General features: G+C 41.5%; 2 protein-coding genes across 29 annotated transcripts in view; one reads left to right on the top strand and one right to left on the bottom strand.

Moving 5' to 3' along the window:
* NSUN7 (NOP2/Sun RNA methyltransferase family member 7) overlaps nucleotides 1-14,775 on the top strand; it is a 63,658-nt gene extending 48,883 nt beyond the window's left edge. For 2 of the 3 annotated variants that reach the window (XM_055384851.2, XM_055384852.2), the window contains 3 exons: nucleotides 191-308; nucleotides 8,487-8,610; nucleotides 9,740-14,775. In XM_055384851.2, coding sequence (XP_055240826.1) covers nucleotides 191-308; nucleotides 8,487-8,610; nucleotides 9,740-10,372 — 875 coding nt within the window. In that variant the 3' untranslated portion in view covers nucleotides 10,373-14,775. The remainder of the gene's footprint in view (nucleotides 1-190; nucleotides 309-8,486; nucleotides 8,611-9,739) is intronic. The other variant, XM_019025264.4, reaches the window with a different exon arrangement.
* APBB2 (amyloid beta precursor protein binding family B member 2) overlaps nucleotides 13,740-26,947 on the bottom strand; it is a 398,493-nt gene continuing 385,285 nt past the window's right edge. For 25 of the 26 annotated variants that reach the window (XM_063705242.1, XM_063705243.1, XM_055384848.2 and 22 more), the window contains 3 exons: nucleotides 25,074-25,189; nucleotides 23,297-23,476; nucleotides 13,740-17,703 (listed from right to left, as the gene is read on the bottom strand). In XM_063705242.1, coding sequence (XP_063561312.1) covers nucleotides 17,536-17,703; nucleotides 23,297-23,476; nucleotides 25,074-25,189 — 464 coding nt within the window. In that variant the 3' untranslated portion in view covers nucleotides 13,740-17,535. The remainder of the gene's footprint in view (nucleotides 17,704-23,296; nucleotides 23,477-25,073; nucleotides 25,190-26,947) is intronic. The other variant, XM_063705239.1, reaches the window with a different exon arrangement.

Genomic DNA, 26,947 nt, shown 5'->3' on the forward strand with positions numbered 1-26,947 from the left:
TACTTACTGGCCACAGACTAAATTACTAAGACAAGCTTTTACTTTAAAGGGGAGCCATTCAAGCATCTGGGGAAATTATTCTCATCAAAACCATGTGGTATTAGTATCAAATAGATGTTTGGAAACATAGCACATTTGTATATGATTGTTAATACAGTTGTTACAGTCATTGCATCTTCTTCTAATATAGTTACTAAAGCTCAAGCAGTTGTTTACTGCACATGTTCAGTTTTTCCAGAAGAAAATGAAGCTGTTGTTAAGAAAGCACTGGAATTTCAAGACCTTGGGAATAAAGGACAACCTTACAGGTAAGAAAAGAAAGGATTCTTCTAAACAACTCAAACAAATATTTTTTTAAATGAAAAATATTATTTTCTAAGTTGTATAAAGACATTCTACTTTTTAAAATTATACTTTAGTATGATAAAATTGCCTGACTTCTTACAAATTTAACAAAGATTCCATAGGGCCTTTTTCTTTTTGTTTTTTTCTTTTTGTTTTTTTAAAGATGGAATCTTGCTCTGTCATCCAGGCTGGAGTGCAGTGGCACCATTTCGATTCACTACAAACTCCGCCTCCCAGGTTCAAGCAATTCTCCTGCCTCAGCCTCCCAAGTAGCTGGGATTACAGGCACGTGCCACCATGCCAGGCTCATTTTTGTATTTTTAGTAGAGATGGGGGTTTTACCATATTGGCCAGGCTGCTCTCAAACTCCTGACCTCAGGTAATCCACCTGCCTTGGCCTCCCAAAGTGCCGGGATTTAAGAAATGATATGGCTGGCCTGGTGTGGTGGCTCACACCTGTAATCCCAGCACTTTGGGAGGCTGAGGTGGGCACATACCTTTACCTCAGGTGTTCAAGACCAGCCTGGGCAACATGGTGAAACCCTGTGTGTTTAAAAAAAGAAAAAAAGAATATGATATGGCAAACGTGGAGGAATATTGATTTTATTTCAGGCAAGCCATGATTAATGATTAATCTATAGCATAAAAGACACAAGTAATATAAAGACAGAATCCATAATTCTATATTGGTTTGAGATTTGAGCCCAAATTGGAGAGTACATATATTGAAGATGTTTATAACTACTTGTTGGGGATGCTGCCAAAAGAAATTATGCATTACCTAGGGAATTATACCAAGAATCACTTCTTAGTACCCCAAAGTGGTAGAATTTAGAGTTGAAAGCAATATTACATGTCATTTAATCTCATCACCTACCTGTTGCTTATATTTCTTTTTAATATCCCAGAAATATTCAGCTCACTTTGGACTTCAGCTGTCATGATAAAATTTGCAAATTTGTAATTTTTTTGTTCCCCATTGTAAAAATTTCACATTACAGAAGTACTAACTTAAAACGAAAGCCTTTTTCCAAATGGCATCCTCTTATATATAATTGTTCTTAACAATTTGATTTATAGTCTTCTAGATTTTTCCACCACCATAGAATGTGCATATTTTAAGATTTAATCGATATTGTCAAATTACTACCAAGACATTCACTCTTATAAACCTGTTTTCCCACAGCTTCAGAAATGCTGAGCTTCATCAGACTTAAAATCTTTACTCACTTGTGGGGTGAAAACATGAGATGTCGTTACTGATTGTATTTTCATTTCTCTATTACTGAGGTTGAGTATGCTTCCTGTTTACTGACTGGTCAGTGTACTGTGGAGTGGTTAAAAGTAGGGATTCTAGAGCAGTGGTTGTCAAACATTTTTGCTCAAATAATCCTTAAACTTTTTTTTTTTTTTGAGTCAGAGTCTTGCTCTGTTGCCCAGGCTAGAGTGCAGTAGCACGATCTCAGCTCACTGCAACCTCCACCTCCTGGGTTCAAGCAATTCTCTTGCCTCAGCCTCCCAAGTAGCTGGGATTACAGACACGTGGTACTTCACCTGGCTAATTTTTGTATTTTTAGTAGAGACGGAGTTTCACCATCTTGGCCAGGCTGATCTTGAATTCCTGACCTTAAGTGATCCACCTGCCTTGGCATCCCAAAGTGCTGGGATTACAGGCGTGAGCCACCATGCCCGGCCCCTAAACATTTTTGAATAACTATATATCTTGTTCTTTATTTTAGACTTAATGTCTAACATTTTCATCGTAAGTTTAAATAGCTGCAAAATATATTATTTCTGGAATGTTATATTACATATGTGTTTTAAATATATTTCTGTTAAATGTTTGGACCTGCAGATTTATTTATCTTATTTGATTTATGGAAAAATGCTAAATTTGTTACCTATTTTATATAACCAGTTCTCATTGTCAAAACCAAATTTACCTTGTCAGAAAAGGTCTGACTTTATTCTTTAATTCAAATAATCATTAATATTCTTTTGTGATTTTCTTCTAAATTTGAATTCTAAGATAGATATATAGAAATAAGGAAGGGAAAGGGAGGGAGGGAAGAAGTGAGTGTAGGAGGAGAGGAAGGGAGAAAGGGAGGGAGGAAAGAAGGGAGGGAGGGAGGAAGGGAGGAAGGGAGGAAGGAAGGAAGGTTTGCTGAGTTTGATACCCTCTTTAAGATTTCTTACCTAAACTCTTGCCTTGCCATGGGAGAAGAGGGCCACATTCCTGAGTTGTCCCTTTGTTGGCATCCTGGAGATGTTAACATCCCAGGACAATGGACTACAACAAGGTAGTGACAGTTATACCTTTTTTGTTAAGTGGGAGAAGGGTATTGTGAATGGTGAAGTGGCTGTAAAAGGTGGCCGTGAAATACAGTTAATGATATTACCTACATCATTAGATCCTTGTGGAGATTGAATATATTAACACACGAGCAGTATCTGGCATATAATAAATGTTCAATAATTTTAAGTTGTTATAGTTGTTATTATTTATTTATAAATTTCATATTCATGTACTTTCCCACTGTTTTCAACTGGATTATTCTTTTTCTTCTTTTCACGTGTCTTATTATATATTAGGAAGAGTTGCTGTTTTCATATGAATTACAGATATTTTTCAGATTGTTTATCTTTTTATTTTTAAATAAATACTTGAATTAAAAATTTGCTTTATAGGTTGAGCATGGTGGCTTACGCCTGTAATCCCAGCACTTTGGGAGGCTGAGGTGGGTGGGCCATTTGAGCTCAGGTTTTCAAGACCAGCCTGGGCAATGTGGTGAAACCCCATCTCTACAAAAAAATACAAAAATTAGCCACGTGTGGTGGTGTACTCCTGTAGTCCCAGCTATTCGGGAGGCTGAGGTGGGAAGATTGCTTGAGCCCAAGAGATCAAGGCTGTAGTGAGCTGAGATCGCATCATTGCACTCCAGCCCGGGTGACAGAGCGAGACTCTGTCTCAAAAGAAAAAAAAAAAAAAAAGAAAAGAAAAGAAAAAGTAATTGCTTTACAGCAATTTCTGTGTAGACATTTGTATCAATGTTTTCCTTATGGATTCTACATTTTGTGTTATGTGAATTCCTAGCTTATGAATGCTTTGATCAGTTTTCTTATAGTACTTTTATAATTTCATCTTTTTTATATTTAAATAATTGAGTTTTCTGCTGTTTATTTTGGTAAAAGAGTCAAGTATGGATCAAGGTTTATTTTTTCCCCAAATAATCTTTCCTTGGCCCCTGTTCCCCTTTGGTTTAAAATGCCATCTTTTAAAATTACGTTTTAAGCCCATATATACTTCTGTGTGGATCTGTAATTCTATTCCATTGACGTTTGGCTCTTTCTATACTAATATGACAATGCTATAACCACTATAGTTTTAAGTGGGTTTCTTCTCAAATTTTATATTATTTTTTTGTTACATAAACCCCACCCACAATCCAAAGATGCATAATGAAATGGTTAACAATTTCCTTCCTCTATCTTGCCACTTCTAGTCCTAAAATATCCCGTTAAAGGGATGAAGTAGGGTTCTGGAGGTCCCTTGATGAGCTAGGTCCCTTTTTATTATGTGATGGTCTGGAGGGACACTTGGAGAGCTGGGGCAGCAAATAGGAATAAGCCCAGAAATTTTGATATTTTTACTGCTGATACAGCCACACCAGCATGTACCAGCTGAATAGCAACTACGTGGATGTGTATGTTTGTTTGTTTGTTTGTTTTTTTGTATCACACCATAAGCTTTTTTATTGAAACCTACAGTAGGAAATACATTTTATATCACAACTCAGAACACAATTACGTATATTTCATGAAAAAGTAAGTACCTTTTACCCTGACACTTTGTACTGCATTCTATTCTTTTTTTTTTTTTTAATTATACTTCAAGTTTCAGGGTACATGTGCACAATGTGCAGGTTAGTTACATATGTATACATGTGCCATGCTGGTGTGCTGCACCCATTAACTCATCATTTAGCATTAGGTATATCTCGTGCTAACCCTCCCCCCTCCCCCCACCCCACAACAGTCCCTAGAGTGTGATGTTCCCCTTCCTGTGTCCATGTGTTCTCATTGTTCAATTCACATCTATGAGTGAGAACATGCGGTGTTTGGTTTTTTTGTCCTTGCAATAGTTTACTGAGAATGATGATTTCCAATTTCATCCATGTCCCTACAAAGGACATGAACTCATCATTTTTGATGGCTGCATAGTATTCCATGGTGTATATGTGCCACATTTTCTTAATCCAGTCTATCATTGTTGGACATTTGGGTTGGTTCCAAGTCTTTGCTATTGTGAATAGTGCTGCAATAAACATACGTGTGCATGTGTCTTTATAGCAGCATGATTTATAGTCCTTTGGGTATATACCCAGTAATGGGATGGCTGGGTCAAATGGTATTTCTAGTTCTAGATCCCTGAGGAATCGCCACACTGACTTCCACAATGGTTGAACTAGTTTACAGTCCCACCAACAGTGTAAAAGTGTTCCTATTTCTCCACATCCTCTCCAGCACCTGTTGTTTCCTGACTTTTTAATGATTGCCATTCTAACTGGTGTCATATGGTATCTCATTGTGGTTTTGATTTGCATTTCTCTGATGGCCAGTGATGATGAGCATTTTTTCATGTGTATGTTTATATTATGTTATAGATATACATCAAGTATAGGTAACTATTTCTATTTTAATAAGCTTTTTGAGATGTAATTCACATACTATGCAATTCACCATTTTAAAGTGTACAATTCAGTGCCTTAAAATATTAATACATTCATGAAGTTGTACAACAATCACCATTAACTTTTGTATATGATAAGAGTTAGGAGTCCAAATTCCTTCTTTGCGTGTGGCCATCCAGTTCTCCCAGCAACACTTGTGGAAAAGATTATTCTCCCCTATTGAATGGTCTTGGCACCCTTGTTGAAAATCAGTTAGTTAATCCCAGCCTGGGCAACATAGAGAGACCCCATCTCCACAAAAAATCAGCCAGGTGTGGTGGTGCCTACCTGTAGTCCTAGCTACTCAGGAGGTCAAGGCTGTAGTGAGCTGTGATTGGGAGACAGAGCAAAAGCCTGTCTAAAACAAAAAGAAAGAAAATAGAAAACCCACTAATCATAGATGCGTGGGCTTATTTCTGGACTCTCATTCTATTCTCATTCTATCCGTTGATTTATATGTCTATACTTAAGCCAATAGCACAATAAGAGGTTTTCAAAATCACTAATGGGGCCAGGCACGGTGGCTCACGCCTGTAATCCCAGCAGTTTGGGAGGCCGAGGTGGGCGGATCACCTAAGGTCAGGAGTTCAAGACCAGCCTGGCCAATGTGGCGAAACCCCGTCCCTACTAAAAATAAAAAAATTAGCCAGGCGTGGTGTCAGGCGCCTGTAATCCCAGCTACTTGGTAGGCTGAGGCAGGAGAATCGCTTGAACTAGGAGGCGGAGGTTGCAGTGAGCCGAGATCACGCCATTGCACTCCAGCCTGGGTGACAGAGCAAGACTCCATCTCAAAAAAAAAAAAAAAAATCACTAATGGATGCCTAGTTTTATGAAAAGCCTTTGCAGCATTTAATGATATGATCAGATATTATTTCTCATCTGACATTTTAACATGGTAGTGAATTACATTTAGTAATTACATTTTCTAATTTTCTATTAGAAAATTACATTTTCTAATAGTGAACAGTCTTTGAGCTTGAGGTCTAGGTTGTGTTCTGTGTTTTGATTTTCTGTTACCTAGTAAGAGTGGAGGGCACGAAGGTGAGCAGTGCATGAGAGGTCTTAGTGTGCACGCACCAGAGTACATGCTTCTCTGGTCTTAGTACTCATTATGGTCATCAGTATCTGCACATGCCTGGCTTCTGGTGGTTAATTTGCTCACCTGGTCTCTATTGTTTCAGGATCCTATTATTTTCATTGCTGTCAATGAGCCCAGTTGTGTCACTGCATCCCCTACTGTCAGCCCCGGCCTGCAGAGGAAAACCACTACCAAACCTCTCAGTGCTGTGGTGCCCCTCTCACCAGGCCATTCCTTGCTGCTTGATAGTGGGTGTACTTTTGGGACCCTCCTCTCAACATAGCCTTCTGGTGGGTTTTCCAGCCTTAATAGTGTTATCCATGGCAGCGAGCTCACTTCTCTGTCCTCTTGTTCCTTCTTCCACTGCTTGCCATCTGCAGCCTGGCATTGCTTCCTCACCAAGTGTGAGCCATTGTGTGTTTGTTTTCTTTTTAAGAAATTACCTCAAACTTCGTGGCTAAAAACATATATTACTTAGTTCACATAAGTCAGATATGTCTGGCATGGCACAGCCAGGTTCTCTGCTCAGGATATGAGCTAGGCTGAAGTCTCTGAAGGCTCTGGGAACAGTCTACTTCCAAATCCACGCTTGTGTTTGCGGGACTGAGGTCCTCGTCTCCTTGCTGCTGTCACTTGACTGCTTTCCACTCCTAGAGGCCACTTTATTTCCTTGTCCCGAGTTCCCCAATCTGTGCACCTGCAGTAGCTGTCATAGCATCTTGTGTTTTGAATCTCTGACTTCTTCCATGTCTGACCTCTAGACCCTGATTTCAAAGGTCATGTGATTAGGTCAGATCCACCCAGATAATATCCCTATCTTTGGGGTAACTAACGTGGGACCTATCCTACATCTGCAAAATCCTGTTTGTCATGTGTGTTAGTTTCCTGGGCTGCTGAAAGAAATTCCTCCAAACTTGGTGGCTTATAATAACAAACATTTATTCTCTCATAGTTCCGGAGGCTGGGAGTCCTAAACCAAGGCATTGGCAAGGTGCTGGCCGGTTGGATTCCTCCTGGGGCCTATGCTGGAGAGGCCTGTCCCCTGCGCTCTCCCAGCTTGTGGTGGTTGCTGGCTGTCCTTGCTGTTCTTTGGCTTGTAGCTGTGTCACATGGACACTATTATTATTATTTTGAGATGGAGTCTTGCTCTGTCACCCAGGCTGGAGTACAGTGGTGTGATCTCAGCTAATTGCAACCACCACCTCCCGGGTTCAAGTGATCCTCCTGCCTCAGACTCCCAAGTAGCTGAGATTAAAGGCACCTGCCACCACGCCTGGCTAATTTTTGTTTTTTTGAGCCAGAATTTCACTCTTGTCGCCCAGGCCAGAGTGCAATGGTGCAATCTTGGCTTGAACCTCTCAGGTTCAAGCAATTCTCTTGCCTCAGCCTCCCGAGTAGCTGGGATTACAGGAGTCTGCCACCACACCCGGCTAATTTTTGCATTTTTAGCAGAGACGGGGTTTCACCATGTTGGCCAGGCTGGTCTCGAACCCCTGGCCTCAAGTGATTCGCCTGCCTCGGCCTCCCAAAGTGCTGGGATTACAGGCGTGAGCCACGGCACCTGGCCAGGACACAATGATTAATAAAAGATTTCCTGATACTTTAACTCATGTGGAATAGTGTTTAATTGCTTTAACTTATTATTAAATATATTTTAATAATATAAGCCTGGAAATAGAATCATTTATTATTCATGATGAACCACTTACTAAGAAATGATAAATTCATATTAAACATAAAAACTTAAATTTTCATTTTAAATCTATTTATGATTTGAGATTTTTCTGACACAAAGTCTTTGTTATGTACTTTCTTGAACACTGTGTAACTCATCTATTAATCCTCAAAAAGTGACTGGGAAGAATAATGTAATTAAAGTGATAGGCTATATTTTTATATTGTAATTGTGCAAAAAGTAACCAAAAGAAAATGTTTTCTCCTTTGTATTTTGAAAATGGTAGAAATATAGGACATTTTGGATAACTGTGATTAATGTACATATTTACCTGCTTTGATAATGGAAAGCTTTTACTAACATATTAGTGACTTTGGGAAGGTCAGTTTTTAGTTTGTTGAACATTTGTTATTCTTGGCATAGTTGGTTAAAGATGGAGAATCTGGGATTTATAATAAATTATGAATATAAAATATTAGAGCTTTTAACTTATAATAGTATTTAGGGAAAGGCTGCTTCAGAATTGTGCTCTTGATTGGAATTTCTGTTTAAACGTTTGGTAAAGTATACTAGAAAAAAATGTAGTGTAATTTACTTTCTTCCTCTCTTGGCAAAGAAGCCATTCTAACTGCTGAATGCTTGTTCCTGTCTGCTGCAGGCTTAGTCCTCCTGTTCTTCCACTGTGCTCCTTAAAGGAAATTCGATTGTCTACTGATAAATTTTTCAGAATGGAACCATCTGAAATTACCAATGGTTGTTTTCTTTCTATTTTAACAAGGGAGGTAAGGAAAAAAAATCCTAATCCATGTCATACTTTGGAATTAATAAACTACAAAGCCTCATAAGAGGAAGCCAGGAACTGTGCACATTCTGTAAAGATGTGTTTGCATTTCACAAACACATTTCAGCTGAAGGGCAGGAACAAGAATTGGCAAATAAGCCCTGTTCTTTTTTTTTTTTTTTTGAGACGGAGTCTTGCTCTGTAGCCCAGGCTGGAGTGCAGTGGCGTGATCTCGGCTCACTGCAACCTCCGCCTCCCAGGTTCAAGCAATTCTCTGACTCAGCCTCAACCTAGTAGCTGGGATTACAGGCGCCCACCACCATGCCCGGCTAATTTTTTTTATTTTTAGTAGAGACGGGGTTTCACCATCTTGGCCAGGCTGGTCTTGAACTCGACTTCATGATCCACCTGCCTCGGCCTCCCAAAGTGCTGGGATTACAGGTGTGAACCACCGCACCCGGCCAGCCCTGTTCTTTATACTTCCCCCGAGTGTTCCTCTTCTGCCTGGCTGCCACCCCCACCTCCCCAAGCATTTTGTAACATCTAGTGCATCTTCCCTCATATGTAAGAAATAAGCAGCCAGGCGTGGGGGCTCACGCCTGTAAGCCCAGCACTTTGGGAGGCTGACGTGGGTGGATCACCTGAGGTCAGGAGTTCGAGACCAGCCTGGCCAACATGGTTCACTCCATCTCTACTAAAATACAAAAATCAGCTGGGTGTGGTGGCACATGCCTATACTCCCATCTACTCAGAAGGCTGAGGCAGGAGAACTGCTTGAACTTGGGAGGTGGAGGTTGCAGTGAGCTGAGATCGCACCAGCCTGGGCGACAAAGCGAGACTCCATCTCAAAAAAAAAAAAAAAAAAAAAAAAAAAAATCTGTGTGATTCTTTTTTTCTATCAGGTATCAGGTTCATAAATGGGGAAGTTTAAGTTTTTTGTTTTTTGTTTTTTTAAAAAAGGCATTTGCTGAGGCTTATGAGATTTGGGGACTAAGGCCTAAAAACTATTTCTTATTTCTTTTAGTATAATAAAGAGAGTCTTTTTATTTTTACTGATACATTGATAAATATTTGCAGGAGACACAATAATAGCTAACTCCCACATTTAGTAAATGCTTCTTTAATTGCAGCGGGACCCTTCTGAGACAGTGTCTGTGAATGATGTTTTGGCCCGAGCTGCAGCCAAGGGTCTGCTGGATGGGATTGAGTTGGGTAAATCATCAAAACGGGAGAAGAAGAAGAAAAAATCAAAAACATCATTGACAAAAGGTGCCACTACTGATAATGGCATCCAAATGAAAATTGCTGAGTTCCTGAATCGAGAAACTAAAGCCAGTGCTAATCTATCAGAGACTGTAACAAAACCACCTCTTCCCCAGAAAAATACTGCTCAAGTGGGGGCTTCCTCACAGACCAGAAAACCCAACAAGCTGGCCCCCCATCCTGCAGTGCCTACATTTGTGAAGAACACTTGTCCCTCCAGACCGCGTGAACGGCAGACACACTTCTTAAGACCTCGGCCAGAAGACAGAATGGTTGCTCTGAAACCCATCGAGATTGTTCTGCCTCCAGTCTTTATGCCATTTTCAAGTCCCCAAGGGATCAGATCTCGGATGCCAACTCAACATTTGTACTGTCGTTGGGTTGCACCCAAGGCACTTGTGCCCACCTGCCTTCCCACACACTCACTATCCAGAAAAGAGGAAAAGCCTAAAGATGACACACCTTCCTCCCTACTCAGGCCTCCTCGGCAATGGCTTTGATTGTCTTGTGTTTTTTATAGGGGCCAAAGAGCAGTTGATTTTTTTTCAAAGTCTAGTATTTCTCTGAAGATTCTACATCTCTACACAAGATATTCATTCTTTTCGTCACCTAGGGATCTTCTAAGTGTGATATTACTTTCAGAGAATTCAGACAAGTGAGAAACAATAATGTAGGAGTCAGCAAAGCAGAATTCAGAGACTTCAGCCAATCACTGCTGCTCTGAGAGGATCCAGTTGGAGACTCAGTATCAGCGGTCAGAACTTATCTCACTCCTGTGAACTTTCAGGCTGGACTTAAAGCTGCCAAGTTTCCCCTGCAGGGAAGGAAACACTGCCTCCCTTCAGCAGGTAGCTCATTAGAAAGCCAAACAGGCAAACGATCCTGGCCTCTCCCGCCAGCTGACTGCTCTTCAGCATCCATGCGGTTGTAGTCGTGACTTTCTCAGTCACCATCAAGGGTGATTTTTTCTTAAATATCAAGTTGTTCTTTGAACAGGGAATGAACATGAGTTTTTGTAACGTGACTGAGGTTGAGTTTAAGTAGGAAGCGCAGGAAGTTCCCAAGTGCCAGCCAGGTGTGTGTAGCTCAGAGTTCCTTTTACAGTGAGGTGTCTCTCACTGGGGGAGCTTCCGGGATCCTGAGCAGACTGGACACAATCATCTCTCCCTTCCTCTATGTCAAGCACTGTTACAAAAGACTGTGAGCAAATTTCCATCTAAATATTAATAATTCTGAAGAAGAGGCAAAACTGTTGAATGCAAGCGATACCTATTGTTGAAGAAACCCACAAATTTCTGATTCTAAGATCAGGGGATACAACAAAATCTACAAGTCAGTCATTTCAAATAGCACATAGGAATCAAACTTTGGTAAATCATTTCTGAGGCACAATTAAATATATTGTAGCACTATGTTAATTATATTAAATGTTGATTCATCTTGAATGTATTCTCAATTGCCTACCAAGAATTGGTATGATTATCATTTCTGGGTCTACTGATTTTTCATCATGGCAACAGAAATTGTCATTAAATAGAATAAGATACAACTATATATCTTATTATTTAAAAACATTCATAGACATATTCATAAAGTTTGAATTTAAAGTTTTATTTTTGCAATTCAGTTGTATGGAAATGTTATGTAAATTTCTAAATGCTCAATTCAGGTGGCATGATTTTTAGAATATTATCTTCTTCAAGATGAATACTTAGGTCTACTTCAGCTCTGATATTCTATTTTTACTTTCTTACTTGAAGTGAGAAAAGAGAATGGTGAATTGTATTATAGCGGTAATACATTATTTTTATTTTAGCTTAGATTTACATTTATCAGTAAAACGTGTCAGTGGGCTGGGTGCAGTGGCTCACATCTGTAATCTCAGCAGTTTGGGAGGCTGAGGTGGGCACACCACTTGAGCACCAGAGTTCCAGACAAGCCTGGACAACATGGAGAAACCCCAAAACCCCATCTGTACAAAAAATACAAAAATTAGCTGGGTGTGGTGGGACACGCCTGTAGTCCCAGCTACTTAGGAGGCTGAGGTACGAGGATCTCTTGAGTCCAGAAGGTGCAGGTTGCAGTGAGCCAAGATTGCCCCACTGCACTCCAGCCTGGGAAGCAGAGTGAGACCTTGCCTCAAAAAAAAAAAAAAAAAAGTGTCAATGAAGAAAGGAAACAAGACTTTTTATATTTAAACCAGGCTTATTGTATTTTAAATCCCTAAAGAATTCTTCATGTTATCACTCTTGTACAGAAAGATATAAAGTGCTCAGCTTATTTTGCTGATTTTGAAAATCAAACACTATCTCCTTGCCCTTAAATTATAGCGTGTGGCTCATCCTGTTATCCCACCCAGATTTCTATCTGGTTAGGGTAGTCCATGCCTCAAGGAAGGCGCTGCAGCTTAATTTAACACTGTTCAGTAAAGAATCCCATTGTATATCATAAGAATCCCTTATCCTTTTCGGGCCCTCCCCCATACCAGACTGAAAAGTATTCCATTGTCTGGAAGTAGCTGGTCTGAGATTTTTATTTTCAAGTGTATTTTCTGTGATGTTGTCTCATTGTTATGGAATAGTTTAGGATAATTTTCTGATCTCTACAGTAGCATGTGAAGTCACAATTTGTTGCCACTTACATTGATTATCTCCTAACATACATTTGGCACTAAATTATTTTTCTCTTTAGAAGTATATGAAGATTCTGAATTAAACCATTCATTAATTACACTGCAGTTTTCTTCTCTGAGAATCTTCTATGAAGGACAGGATCAATTATTTAAATACTTTGGTAGAGTGAAAAGGGAAAAGAATTTTGGATAAAAGCAATATGAGGCCGGACATGGTGGCTCACATACTTTGGGAGGTTGGGGCGGGCGGATCACCTGAGGTCAGGAGTTCGAGACCAGCCTGGCCAACGTGGCAAAACCCTGTCTCTACTAAAAATATACAAATTGGCCGGGCGTGGCGGTGCATGCCTGTAATCCCAGCTACTCAGGAGGCTGAGGCACGAGAATTGCTTGAACTCGGGAGGTGGAGGTTGTGGTGAGCTGAAATTACACCACTGCACTCCAGCCTAGGCCAGAGTAAGACTCTGTCTGAAAAAGAAAAAAAAAAAAAGCAATATGAGGGAATTCTAACGAAGGAGAATATTGATTACACTGACATGTTTCATCTGGCATTTTACATTCTTGGACTTTAGATAAAAGTGCTGCAAAATTCTAAATAATGAAATTGCTAGTATTCAGATACTCCAATAGCAAACTTATATTTTTAATCTGAAATTATTTACCACCATATAATGCCTGAAACCATAATGAAATTTTCTTCGTTACTGCCTAGAGAGAAACCGCTGTGGAAGTGCAAGATGAACAAAAAGCGGGGACATACTTTAAATTGTTTATCTGCCTTCCTGCGCCTAACAGTTAAGCTAAACCAGATTCAACTGATTTGTCTAGTTACCTTTCATTTTGGATTTAGTGTGTGTACACCTCTATTCTTTATTCTTTGATGTCAGGTTCTTAAAGGAAGTGATAAACTTCTTCGTGCTAAAATATCACAATCCTAGCAAGACCGCTTACAAAAGACTCGAGGTGGTGACTAAACAGGCTTCTATGTCCGGAAGGCCAGCTGGCCTTCCTGATCACCAAATAAGTACAGGGGGATTACTCAAAATTTGAAGTTACTTCCTAGTTCTTCTTACCAGGCAGAAATATGTAGTAACTAATCAAAGCAAAATGCTCCATTACTAAAGTGATTTCTAAGAAGTCTGAGGTAAGAATAATTTAAAAATAACTAGAGACACTGAGCTTCTATTTCTATTCCTTGTATATGTGACTAAGATGTCAGATAAATGAGCCAAACGTTTTATGCAGCTAAATTTATTCTCACAACAAATTACATTTAAATGTGTAAAAGTGGTCAACAGGAAAAGGGCATAAAGGAAAACCAAGCGTTCTTTCAGGGGAAGTAAGCTGCTCTGGAGGCCAGGAACTACTGCTTGCGTTGACACGGTGTGAGTGGGTATCTTTGCCCTGAAGCTGAAGTTAAACTTTCTACTGGCCGTGTGGCACACGTTGGATGTGTATTAGGTTAAGCCTGGCCAACTAGAGAGCGAAGGGGCTTATTAGTTAAATTGTGCTAATATCAGTTAGGAAAATGCTGTCATGTTGTGGTGAAATCTTGAGTTTGTGTTGCAATGCCTGGGACATGAACGGGCCATACAAACGGAGGAAAGCTCTGGGGCTTCCAGGCAATGGCCTTGTGTCGAGTCATCTTACAAGTGTCCATCTTGAAATCATAAAGTGGATTTAAAAAGAAGTAGCAGTGCCACAGTTTATCACCAAGAACTTATTTTAATGGAAATGGGTCTAATGTCCCTTCATGCAACAAGACAGGTGAACAAAAAACAATGGTCCTAATTAGCTATGAGTGATCTTGTATCCAGATGGAAACAAAGGGCATGTGTACATGTATATATCTCTTAGATGAAATCACACATGTTGTGAAGGGTAGAAAAACGAAGCACCAAGCAGTGCTTTAGTCTGCAAAGGAAAGTTTTTAGCCATAGGCATGTTGGCTAGTCGTTCCCCTTGATGTTGCCAAGGAGCAGATGTATGAGTTGGCAAGTCTGTGTCTATCTAGCTGCTTTTAAAAAATAAAAGGAACTTTAAGCATTTTGCCTTTTCTTCTACATATCCCAATAGAAATGTGACTACAAATCATTACAAAACCACTTTTTAGGCAATGTGTAGTTCACTGAGATTACTTAGATCTGGATACACTGGGAGATAATATCCAGGAAAGATAATACATTAACACAATAATGCAGTATATTTCAGTAAAAATAGAATAAATAAAATAAAAATATTTTAAGCTGTATTTAACAGGTTAATTAAAAATATGGTAAGACATACAAGGCATCGTGAACATGGCTGCCTGTTTACCGAATCACAGATCTAAAGAATGCATAGATAACTGAAGTGTCACAAAGATATCAGGTAAAACATTGGCATCCTTTCACAAACAAATACACACATACTTTCATACATACTTTTTGGCCATGGCAGAAAGTGTCTGAACATACTCTTTAACATAATTTTACAAAATTAACTTGCATTTACTATACAATGCCATTTTCAAAACAAAACGTCTGCAAAGTTTTCAATATGTAAAGGCTATCATTCATCTTAATGCATCCTATAATTGCATATATAAATCAGTTTGCTACTTAAAGCTAGCTCAGAATTCTTGATCTTGAAAACAAGCAAATGTATGCCTTAAAAAATGAAGAGGGAGTTCTGGTAGAGATTTCCAATATAAAAGTGGGTAATTTGTTTAGAATTTTGAAATTTATCACACTAAAATGTTTCACTACAGAGACCGAGATGAAAGATCACTGTAAATGATTTCTGAACAGCTTTTCAAAGGGCACAGCAAGGATTTTCTTAATGCAGTAATTTCTTATGATGGCACTGGTTACTTCAGATCAGTAGTATATAAATTGGTGAAAAACAGATTGCGTTTCTAAAGTAGCATAGTTTTGTCATAACATTGGGGTGCTAAGACAATTCTGGTCCCCCTGTCCCCCACCCCTCATGAATTCTGAGGGAATGGCAGGCAGAAAAGCCACCCACTCATTCCATCATGATCTCTGGTGGCTAAGTACCATGAGTTAGGAATGTCTCTACCACAAGTAGCATCTGGAAAATCTCGTAGATGGAACAGGCTGTGAATGTAGAATCCTGCCCTCTACAACACTTTTGAGGCACGCTGTAGGAAAACAGTCCTGGACTTAGATAGGGCAATGGCACCATCATGAATACCACTGCGTAAGGAATTTGGACATCTTTCTCCCACTCGTGTAGGGAATTCTAAGATTGCCTGACAATAGATCTTTCCATACCTGCTCTTCTTAGTATATGCCCAGAGTCATTCTGGAAAGGCTCTTCCTGACGGATATGGAGGCAGCATAACACAGCAAGAATGGGCTTTGGGAGCCGTGGGTCCTAGTCCTGGTTCTTTCATGAACTTTGGTGAGATCTTAGGCCAGTGGGTTTAGCCTCTTGGTACTTCATATTTTTACTTCTAAAGTGTATTTTTAGTACCTTCTCTACCTGGTAAGGCTCAGATGTGATAAGAATGTGGAAACCATTTTGACAAGTACATAGCAGTGTATAAACATAAAGCATTACTTTTATAATTGGATGTTGTAAATGTTAGTTTTGACATTAAAAAGAAGTAAACAAGACTAATACTGAGATTGACCGCCTTAGCAACTTCCTTTTAAAACGACAATGTCAACAAGAGTCTAAATTTGTATGTCTTTACAGCTAAGTTTCTCATCTACATAAAAAGGAGCAGGAAAATGCTATTTTTGGGAAACTTGTTAAATAGTCCATTACTCCTATGTAGACTTTGCTCGGATATGAAAATTTCAAATCTTCAAAGTAAAATGGAAAAAATATAAATTTAAAAATATATCTAGTTGAGTCCAACAAATTCTAATATTAAATACATAAAATCAAGGAAAGGTTCAATCTAATGTAATTTGTTGCCATGGACAATACATGATGGACAGACAGCTTTCTGGGCAAAAAGCATCAGAGGGGGATAGAGCTGGATGCAGAATTCCAGCAGAACGTTTACTTCTAGCACATGGACTAGCAAAAATAACACGGTGGTAGAAATCTAAAATAATCGTGCATGATAGAAATATCAATGATATTTCCTCAACTTCAAATTGCATATCAGCTAATTCTCAAACTAAGGATGAAAGGCTGATGAGGAGTATTTCATCTTAATGTTTATGTAGAGAATGGCCATAGTGAACTATAATTCTCTAGCTGCACCGTACAATATAAGGCAGAAGTTTGAAATATGTCCCACCCCAAATGCATTATGATTTTATTAATCTCTTTTAAAAATAATCAGTTTGAAAACCATCGGAAAAGAAAGGCTATGTTTTGTTCGATTTTAATTCCTCGAATTTAGTTTTTCATCAATTTTGAAGTTTCATTTTTTTCCAACATCGCACAAACAGCTGTAGACATGAAATGGTGTCCATGTGTCAAAGAGCTTGTCAGGGAAAGCTGCCAGTTGGTTTCTATACTGATGCCAACAGCCAATTTTGTCAACCAACAGGTTCAATTTTATGAAAAATTAAAACACAAACTCGCCATCCTATTTTTATAGCAACTCAATGGTATCTGCTATGCAGTGCCTACTCCAATGTTGAAAACAGGGCAAAGTGCTGTAGGACTTAAAGGTTGCTTGTGACAGGTCCAGCCAAGAAGACAGTGAAACTAACTCACGCATCATTCATTCCAAGGATGCAGCGTTAGTTCACTAGGAGGGGTGTGGCCACATTCTTCTCTGTGTGTGTGTGAAGTTAAGTAATGTTCACAATATTTACAATAAGAAAAAGACCTTCCACTGCGCATGATGTAACTTACAGCAAAAAAAATTATTCATGCTTCTTTTCATATCACATGATGGTGGCAAGACGAGAGAACATGCTTGTCTAACACTGCTTGGTTAAGGGTAAATTCTCTGAAGACAAAGCATCAGCAACTGGATGGAAGGTCAGATGGCGGAGTTCATTTTCTTTAGTGTAGCTAGTCAATCTTCAGGTAAATAGTCGAGTCCTTTTGCATGTGCAGCTATGGCGTTTCAGTGACAGGGCGTTTCTGTTTCAAAGTGTCAATGAGGGATAAGACCCCTCGTTTTACATTGGTTGTGACTCTTCTGGTTACTGAGTCTGCTGGCGGTGGAGGTGGTCGAACTTTCTGAGAAGGCGGCCTGGCTACCAAGCACTTCTGATATCGTAACTGAAATAAAACAAAACGTGTTTTAAGGTAATTAACAACATATTATTTCATCTTTAATATGACTTTAAGTCATGACCCATAATACACTGACTCCCAAAGGTTAACGACCTAGTTCCTAAACATAAATCCAAGAGTTCTTTTTCTCTGAATGTGAGTGCTTTAAATTCTCCTAAAAGATTAGGCTCAACAAAGGGGTTTTGGCTTTTGCCACCCTTTCCTTCCATCCATTTCCACCCTCCACGTGTCCTCTATATTGATAGTCCGCAGCGAATCCACCTCACAGTCAATGAGCTAATGAAACCAGAAGGGATTGGGAGAGAGTGTGTTAATTACATTTTTCATCAGAGACGTGCAAATCTAGGCAGGTGCTCATGGTACGCTGACAGCGCAGTAGAAAGGGCATAGTTTGAATCTAAGGTCTATCACTTGTGAACCCCAGACGAATTATTAAATCTCTCTGAGCCTCAGTTTCTTCAACTGTAAAATGGCTGAAGAAAGGACTATTTACAGAGGGTGTTATGATTAAATAAGTAATACTTGTAATGCTTGTGGAATGCCTGAAATAGGCCTACCAACACAGAAGGCATTCAAAAATGTTTGTTTCCTTCCCTTTTCCTGTTTTAATTAAAAAGATGAGGTATTAAGATTTCAGGATACATGGTACATACAAGTCTAAATCTTTATGGATTAATTTTTAAAAATCCATTAGCACTGGCACCAGGGATAATTCCTGTTCTTCAGAAATATAACAATGTAGTCCACCTGGTTTTGCATAATGGGAAGATAACTAATTCTTTAAGATTAGATAAAAAGTTAAAATTTATCAAATTTTTTTTTTTCTAATCCAAACGTTTTAAAATACAGTTGACCTGGCCAGTCATGGTGTTTCACTCCTGTAATCCTAGCACTTTGGGAGGCTGAGGGAGGCGGATCACTTGAGCCCAGGAGTTTGAAACCGGCCTGGGCAACATGGTGAAACCGTGTCTCTACAAAAAATACAAAAATTAGCCAGGTGTTGTGGCACATGCCTGTGGTTCCAGCTACTTGGGAGGCTGAGGCGGGAGGATTGCTTCAGCCTGGGAGGTCAAGGCTGCAGTGAGCTGTGAGCGTGGCCACTGCACTCCAGCCTGGGCGACGGAGTGAACCCTGTCTCAAAATAAATAATGAAAAAAAAAATACAGCTGATCTTTGAACAGAGGTTGAACTGTGCAGGTCCACTTATATGAGGATTTTTTTTTCAACCAAACACAGATTGAAAATAGTATTCCTGGTATGCAAAACCCAATTATTCAGAGGGCAGACTTCTCCTATGCGTAGGTTCTGCAGGACCTGAATATGTAGGATTTTGGTATACTCAGAGGTCCTAGATCACCCCCACCCCGCCCCACGTATACCAAGGAAGGACTGTCATTCCATGGCTTTTTTTAAAAAAAATCAACTTAAATATTAACAGGCTCTTTAGTAATGGAATAGGCTGATGTCCCTGTAAAAAGCAAGACTCTGGGGGAAGGATATGGTACAGTGTTCTATCATACCCCTTAGGCCACAAAACAACCCCTTTCAAATCAATCACATGAAATATGATGATTGATTACACGTCTCCTCTGTGTAAGGTATTTTACTAGGCCCACATCACAACCCAAACCACACACATCGAAAGCACGGATTTATACATGGCAACATGGGACTCTGGACTTGGAATTTCAAACAGTAGTCACGTACATCCAGTGTGAATCAAAACCACACCTAAGTGTTGGAATTCATAAAGGATCCCTCTCTGTTCTATTCTAAATTTCGCCAAAATGTCTTCTGTTGGGCCTATACCACACAGCTGTAAAATATGCCTAAAAATTAAGCAGATTCAAAAGAACGTTAGTGTCAATAGATATTCACATGGTATAAATTCACATATGGATCATTCAGGGGAGAATCATGCGGATTTGAACCAAGAAGAAAGCCCCTGAGCTAGAAACACTGGATTCAGAGTGGGCAGGAGGGAAGAATGGTTTGATTTTACTAGTATGCCTTATACTAGATTGGCTGAGCTGTGTCCACTCGTTGCAGTGATACAATTAAAATAGGAAGCAAATGAGTAAAAGTTGTTTCCAAGAGGGAAAATGAATTGAGAATCAGAAAACCAACTGTAGCCAAAGAGATAAAACTCATTGTCGTTATCACTTAAACATATAATTAAGTCTGAAAGCCATTCATTTTATGACTAAAACCATCTGCTATGATCTGTTTCAATTTCATGAAATACCGAAATAGTTGTCATCCATTTTCGCTTGGCTGAAATCTCCCATTTTCTATTTTCTTCACACATCTCCTTTATCTCATCAACTCCCTGTACCTGGTCAGTGGGTTCACCTGACTCCTCTACTGTCCCTGCTCCCTTGAACCCCAGTCCTGCTCCTGCATATTCAGGGTGTCTGAGTTAGAATCCTGGCCCCACAGTTCTTGCAGGGAGTTAGCCACTCTCACAGAGGATGGTGTAAGTGTGACACCAGATAACAAGCGTTCAACGCCAGGCCTCCCCTTCTCCCTCCTTCCTGCTCTATTTCAAATGATAAAGGTCAAATGCCTCTTTTCTATGCCCCACCTTTGCAATCTGCTCTCCCACCTCATCCTTTTAACATTTTTATTAGACATAGGGCCTTTCTATGTTGCCCAGGCTGGACTTGAACTCCTGGGCTCAAGGGGTACTCTCATCTCAGCCTCCTGAGTAGCTGCAAACTTTCCCTTCATTCATAACCTCACAATGTGCTGTATGGGGTGGGGAGGGGGGCGGTCCGAGAACTCCCTTCCCTTCCCCAAGCTCCACCCATTCTTGGTTCTTAGCATCTTCTGGACTATGTCAAAGTAAAAGGTCTTTCTAACTAATTCATAGGCTAAGTCCCTCCCCTTGGCTCTCTTTTTTTTTTTTTTTTTTTGAGACAGGGTCTCACTCTTTCACCCAGGCTGAAGTGCAGTGGTGCAATCTCAGCTCACTGCAACCTCCACCCCCAAGTTCAAGCCATCCTCCCACCTCAGCCTCCCTGAGTAGCTGGGACTACAGGTACATGCCACCACACTCGGCTAATTTTTGTATTTTTTGGTAGAGATGGGTTTCACCATGTTGGCCAGGCTGGTCTCAACCTCCTGACCTCAAGTGATCTGCCCGCCTCAGCCTCCCAAAGTATTGGGATTACAGGCGTGAGCTACTGCGCCCAGCCTCCTCGACTCTTTATCTACCTCCATTTTCCACAAAAGAAAACCTAGCTGGGCATGGTGGTGCTCCCCTGCCGTTCCAGGGAGGAGTTCAAGACCAACCTGGGGAATATAGCAAGATCCCATCTCTTAAAAAAAATAAAATAAAAAAAAATAAAGAATAAAAAATGGGCAGGCCTCTCCTGTCCTGAAATAAACACATGAACAAACCCTCCAATGCTGCCCTTCAAGCTCCCCCTCACTGGCAAACTTTGTAAGTTATCTGCTTTTAGGGCCTCCACTTCTTTTTCTTCCCAGTTACTTCTCAATCCAGCACAGTCTCATACTTATTTTTCTTATTTATTTTTTTGAGACAGGGTCTCGCTCTGTCACCCAGGCTGGACTACAGTGGTGTCATCATAGCTCACTGCACCTCGACCTCCTGGGTTTGAGCCATCCTCCCACCTTAGCCTCCTCAGAAGCTGGGACTACAGGCATGTGCCACCATGCCCGGCTGAAAGTGAAGATCCTCATACTTTTATTTACAGCACTTTCTACACTGTAACAGAGTTTAGGTTTCTGTGTCTCCCCCACTATACCTGAGCTCTACAATGCAAGGACTGTATCTCAGTCATGCTGAATGCCCCAGATTCCAGCCCGTAAGTGCGAGGCCGAATTAAATGAAGCCCAGGGGCTTCACATGCAGCAGTCCTCCCCCAGCCAGGCAGCTCGGTGCTTCTCAAAGCCTCTGCTCCTGTTTGTTCCCAACGCTGCTCTCCTAGCGTGGACGCTCCTCTTCTCTCCCATCTGCAGAAAGTAACTGGGCTCCTGGCTGATCGCCACCTCAGCCTTGTTCCTCCAACCTATCCTCTACTTGGTTGTCTTTTTGCTGGATACTCTTCTAAAATCTAAATACAGGCTGGGTGCGGTGGCTCATGCCAGTAATCCCAGCACTTGGGAGGCTGAGGCGGGTGGATCACCTGAGGTCAGGAGTTTGAGACCAGCCTGGCCAACATGATGAAGCCCCATCTCTACTAAAAATATAAAAAATTAGCCAGGCGTGGTGGCAGGCGCCTGTAATCCCAGCTATTTGGGAGGCTGAGGCAGGAGAATCACTTAAACCCAGGAGGCAAAGGTTGCAGTGAGCTGAGATCGCGCCATTGCACTCCAGCCTGGGCAACAAAAGCAAAACTTCATCTCAATAAATAAATAAATAAATAATCTAAATACAATCAATTCAATCCCCAGTTTAGCAATCCTTGCTGAAGAAAATCAGGCCCCCACACACCATCATCATAAGCCCGCCATGATCTGGACCGCACCTCCTTCCACTCAGGCCCAGCACCCAACCTGCTGCTGCTAGAACACACCTGCCCACAGGCTTTGGTGCCCACACTCATATAGCTCCCTCATTTTTTTTTGAGATGGGTTTCCCTCTTGTTGCCCAGGCTGGAGTGCAATGACGCGATCTCGGTTCACTGCAACCTCTGCCTCCCAGGTTCAAGTGATTCTCCTGCCTCAGCCTCCCAAGTAGCTGGGATTACAGGGATGCGCCACCACGCTGGCTAATTTTGTGTTTTTAGTAGAGACAGGGCTTCTCCATTTGGTCAGGCTGGTCTTGAACTTCTGACCTCAAGTGATCCGCCTGCCTCAGCCTCCCAGAGTGTTGGGATTACAGGCGTAAGCCACCACCCCCGGCCCAGTTCCCTCATTTTTATTAGAACTTTTGCAGTGTCTGGCATAAGAGGGGCACAAAGGACACGTGCTGAAGGAATAATGAGGGATTCTTGTTTGTTTCCAAGTATCCATGTGGTATAAAGAGCCCTGACTTTGTCACCTGGCAGCTTGGGGCTGAATCCAGGCTCGGCTCTGTCACTTACCGACAAGCCCTGAGGCCCATTCTCTAACTTCGCTAAAGTCTCTATTTTCTCATAAATAAAACAGAACTAACAACTACCTAACAAGAGCTGTCGTAAGGACTGAGTTAACAGATATAAATAAAATATATAAGAACGGTGTACAGAAACCAATCACTGGAAACAAAAGTCATTCAATGTATTGATTTTTAAAGTACTGAATTGAACCCAAACAGTACCAACTCACACATGACCAACATTTCACACATGAAATTGATTTGGGATCAAGGATTGACTGTCGTCAAGTTGGTGGTTATGAAACTCATTGGAGCCTCTGTCTGGCCCCACTTCTTTCAGGAGTTCTGGCCTTTGGAGATGTAATCTGTTTATCATAACTGATTCTGGCCCTAGGAATGACGGCATTATAAAGTAAAGCATTACTTTAGGGATTCGACTTTTTTCATTTCCGTGAGTGATTCTGCTATAATGTATGGCATATTAGAGATGAGCAGAGGCGGGAGGGCTCAACAGCCTGTACCGGGATAACTCACCATGCAGGCGGCCTGCACCGCCTCAGACACGTTACCAGCATTAGGCTCGCACCAGAAAACGTGGCACTCAAAGCGCTGGTTCCCTGTGTCCATGATGAAGGCAAATGTGTGGACATCCTTCCCAACACCCATGAAGGACAGGAATCGCACACGACATTCCACTAAGACTTCCTCTTCATTCTGCAAGAGACATTATGCGGCATCCAGTCAGGAGATCCCAGGATCAAGCTTAAGAGTGGCAGCACATAGGAACTGGCATTCAGAAAGTATAGCCAGGCCGAATTCCACAAGGACCTGTGTTTTTCTCGAAAGGCGGAACCTTACCCAAATGTCTGAAGGGGCCATCACTGCATGGCTACCCTGTTCTGGAGGTCATTCTTGCTCTGAACTATACTGCTGTCATGGGGTGTGATGTGGGTCCCATTCTCCATTATGCCACGTGGCTGTGAGTTCACTGTGGGGAGGGACAGTGCTGTCCATACTTCTTACATCTAGCCCAAATACAGGACACCTGGTGGCCCAAAACCCATTTGGCCAAGTAAACCCCCAGAGCACCAGAAAAAAGGGATTCACGGTATCTTTCTTCGTCCAGTGATTCTTACCCAAACTAAACAGCACATTGAATCACATTTCCATCTAAAACCATATAAAACAAAAAGCTGCGAAATCAACAAAAAGTTGTCAAATTGTTTTTTTCTTTTCTTTCTTGCAAACTGGTGTCCATCTGGAATCCATATGAGGCAGCGTAAAGAAATGTTCAGAATTCTTTCTCATAGGGATGAACACCACATCCTTTGCAAGAACCATATGCAAGTTTTGAATTAATAAACATATCCAAAATGTTGACTTTTGGATCATTAACATCTTGACTAATTAAATATTCACTCTAGTGCCTTGGGAGTGTTTAATGAGCAAAGTACACTAGTGTGAGAGGTCGGGAAGTTTTCTCAGGAGGAAGAAGGCTGTGGTGGTGATCTGGGTAAGGGTCGGGTAGGCAGAGGGTGGAGCATGGAGGGTGCGGTGCTTGCGATGATGCTGGTGTGGGGAACGGCGGGACCTACTTGTAGAGGTGAGGAGAGCTCAGTGTGGCCAGCTGGAGGCAGGCAGTGAGCACCCTGCTCCTCTCTCCAGGGTGAACCGGGCAGCTGTGGAGCAGGCTGATGACTGGTGGTCTTTCCCTGGCAGGTGCTTCACAGAGGCAGAATAGAAAAGTGGGCACAAGTCTGGGCCAGGTTGCCTGGATTTAAATCCTGATTCCATTGCTTCCAACTGTGTGATGTTGGGCAAATGACTTAGCCTCTTTGTGCTTCAATTTCTTCAACCACGAAACTGAGATAATTTGGGCTGAGGCTAATGTGGCCTCTTCTCAAGACAACCAATAGCTCCTTCTGCTACTGATAGTCACAGGACTCTCCCAAATGGAAGCATCTTCTGCTTTTCATCCCCAGATCACACAGCCCAGGCAACACTGGCGCCCTGAGAGTGAGCGACTACTAGCGTCACACAGTCACCTCTAGCAAACAACTTCTCTCTGGGGCACATGAGGAAGACAGAATCAGAAGCACCAGAAGAGAAGTTTCTCAGGCCACAGGAAAACAGAGGTATGCACAGATTTAGACCCAGACAAAGGGCCAAATCTTTCAAATGTAGGTAGGCCATCTTAATCACAAGGATGCACAACTCCAGCCTTGACTATGTTCCTAAGTTCCACAGAAAACCACTGTATCTTATACTCACTGTATAAGACACGCCAATGTCATTGGAGATTCCTTCTCACCTTTTCACTGATGACAGTCACAGTGGCATCGGCCACGTTCATGTTCACTGACAGCCAGTCCTCCTTGTTGGATGAGGTCATAAGATTTTCTATGGCACTGTTCAAAATGTCCATTCCTGGGGACAGAAAAGGATAATTTAAAGTGTCCTAAAGCCACTTACCACACTCAAATGTGGGCCCAAATCACCAATAACAGCTACGCCCAGACTGATCTTTTTTTAATAGACAGGACACTTCATTCTCATGTTTGCTCAATAGGAATGAAATACCAGCTTCTGGCCGGGCGTAGTGGCTCATGCCTGTCATCTCAGCACTTTGGGAGGCTGAGCCAGGATCATTTGAGGTCAGGAGTTCGAGACCAGCCTGGCCAACACGGTGAAAACCTGTCTCTACTAAAAATACAAAAATTAGCTGGACATGCTTGCTTGAACCCAGGAGGCGGAGGCTGCAGTGAGCTGAGATCGCACCACTGCACTCCAGCCTGGGCAAATATCAGTGAGACTCTGTCTCAAAAAACAAAAAAAGAAAAAGAAAAAAAAGAAATAACAGCCTTTTCAGTAGGAGAGGAGAGTCAGGAGAAGCTCCGGGGACCTGGTGCCTTAGACGCTGTCTACCTAAGCAGACCATGGCCCTTCAGCCTCTCCCCACCCTCACTGTCTCTTGATGGCACCTTTACAGTGGATCCCCCCATTCAGTAGGGCCCTTTTGCCAGCTGTCTCCACAGTTTTTCTGGGGGATAGGGGTGGGAGTGACAGCTTTATTTAGGTATCATTCACATGCAATTTACTCATGTAAAGTGTGCAATCCAGTGGATTTTAGTACATTCACAGAGTGCACCCATCACCATCATCATTTTTTTTTTGAGACAGGGTGTTGCTCTGTCACCCAGGCTGAAGTGCAGTGGTACAATCACGGCTCGCTGTAGCCTCAGCCTCCCAGGCTCAGATGATCCTCCCACCTCGGCCTCTGGAGTAGCTGGGACTACATGCCACCATGCCCAGCTAATTTTTTGAATTTTTTTTGTAGAGATGAGGTTTTGCCATGTTGCCTGGGCTGGTCTTGAATTTCTGGGCTCAAGCAATCCACCTGCCTTGGCTTCCCAAAGTGCTGAGATTACAGGTGTGAGCCACCATGCTAGACCTACCATAATCAATTTTAGAACAGTTTCATCACCCCAAAGAGAAACCCCGTGCCTGGTAGGGGTCATATCTCCATTTTCTCCCCACTCCCCAGACCCCTAGACCAAGGCAACCCTTGCCTACTTTCTGACGCTAGAGCTCTGCCTATTTTGGGCGTTTCATATGAACGTAATCACACAGTATGCAGTCTTTTGGGACTGACTTCCCTCATAGCATGTTTTCAGGCTTCATCCACGCTACAGCGCACTTCAGTCCTTCATTCCTTTTTATTGCCAAATAAAATTCCACTATATGGAAGTATCACATCTTATTTATCTAATTGTCAGTTGATTTGTCAGGACATTCGGGTTGTTTCACTTTTTGACTCTCATCAATAATTCTGCTGTGAACATTTGCATACACGTTTTTGTATGCACAAACGTTTTCACTTCTCTTGGGTCTACGCCTAGGAACTGAGTTGCTGGGTCTAAGGTAACTATGTTTCACCTTCTGAAGAATGCCAGACTGTTTTCCAAAGCAGCTGCACCATCTTACAGCCCCCTTGGCAGTGTATGTGGCTTGCGATTTCTCCACAGCCTTTTTTAGCCCTGGTGAAGGCTCCATCTCCCAGTCTCTTTTTGGCTTGGTATAGCCCAGCAACTACACTCTGCCCCTGGCATGTGAGCTGAATGCTGTGTGTGCCACTACTGTGTCACTCCTTGACAGCATGAAGCCTCCACAGTCCTTTCTCCTGGC

This window comes from Gorilla gorilla, chromosome 3 (assembly GCF_029281585.2).
Source record: "Gorilla gorilla gorilla isolate KB3781 chromosome 3, NHGRI_mGorGor1-v2.1_pri, whole genome shotgun sequence".
Lineage (NCBI taxonomy): Eukaryota > Metazoa > Chordata > Mammalia > Primates > Hominidae > Gorilla > Gorilla gorilla.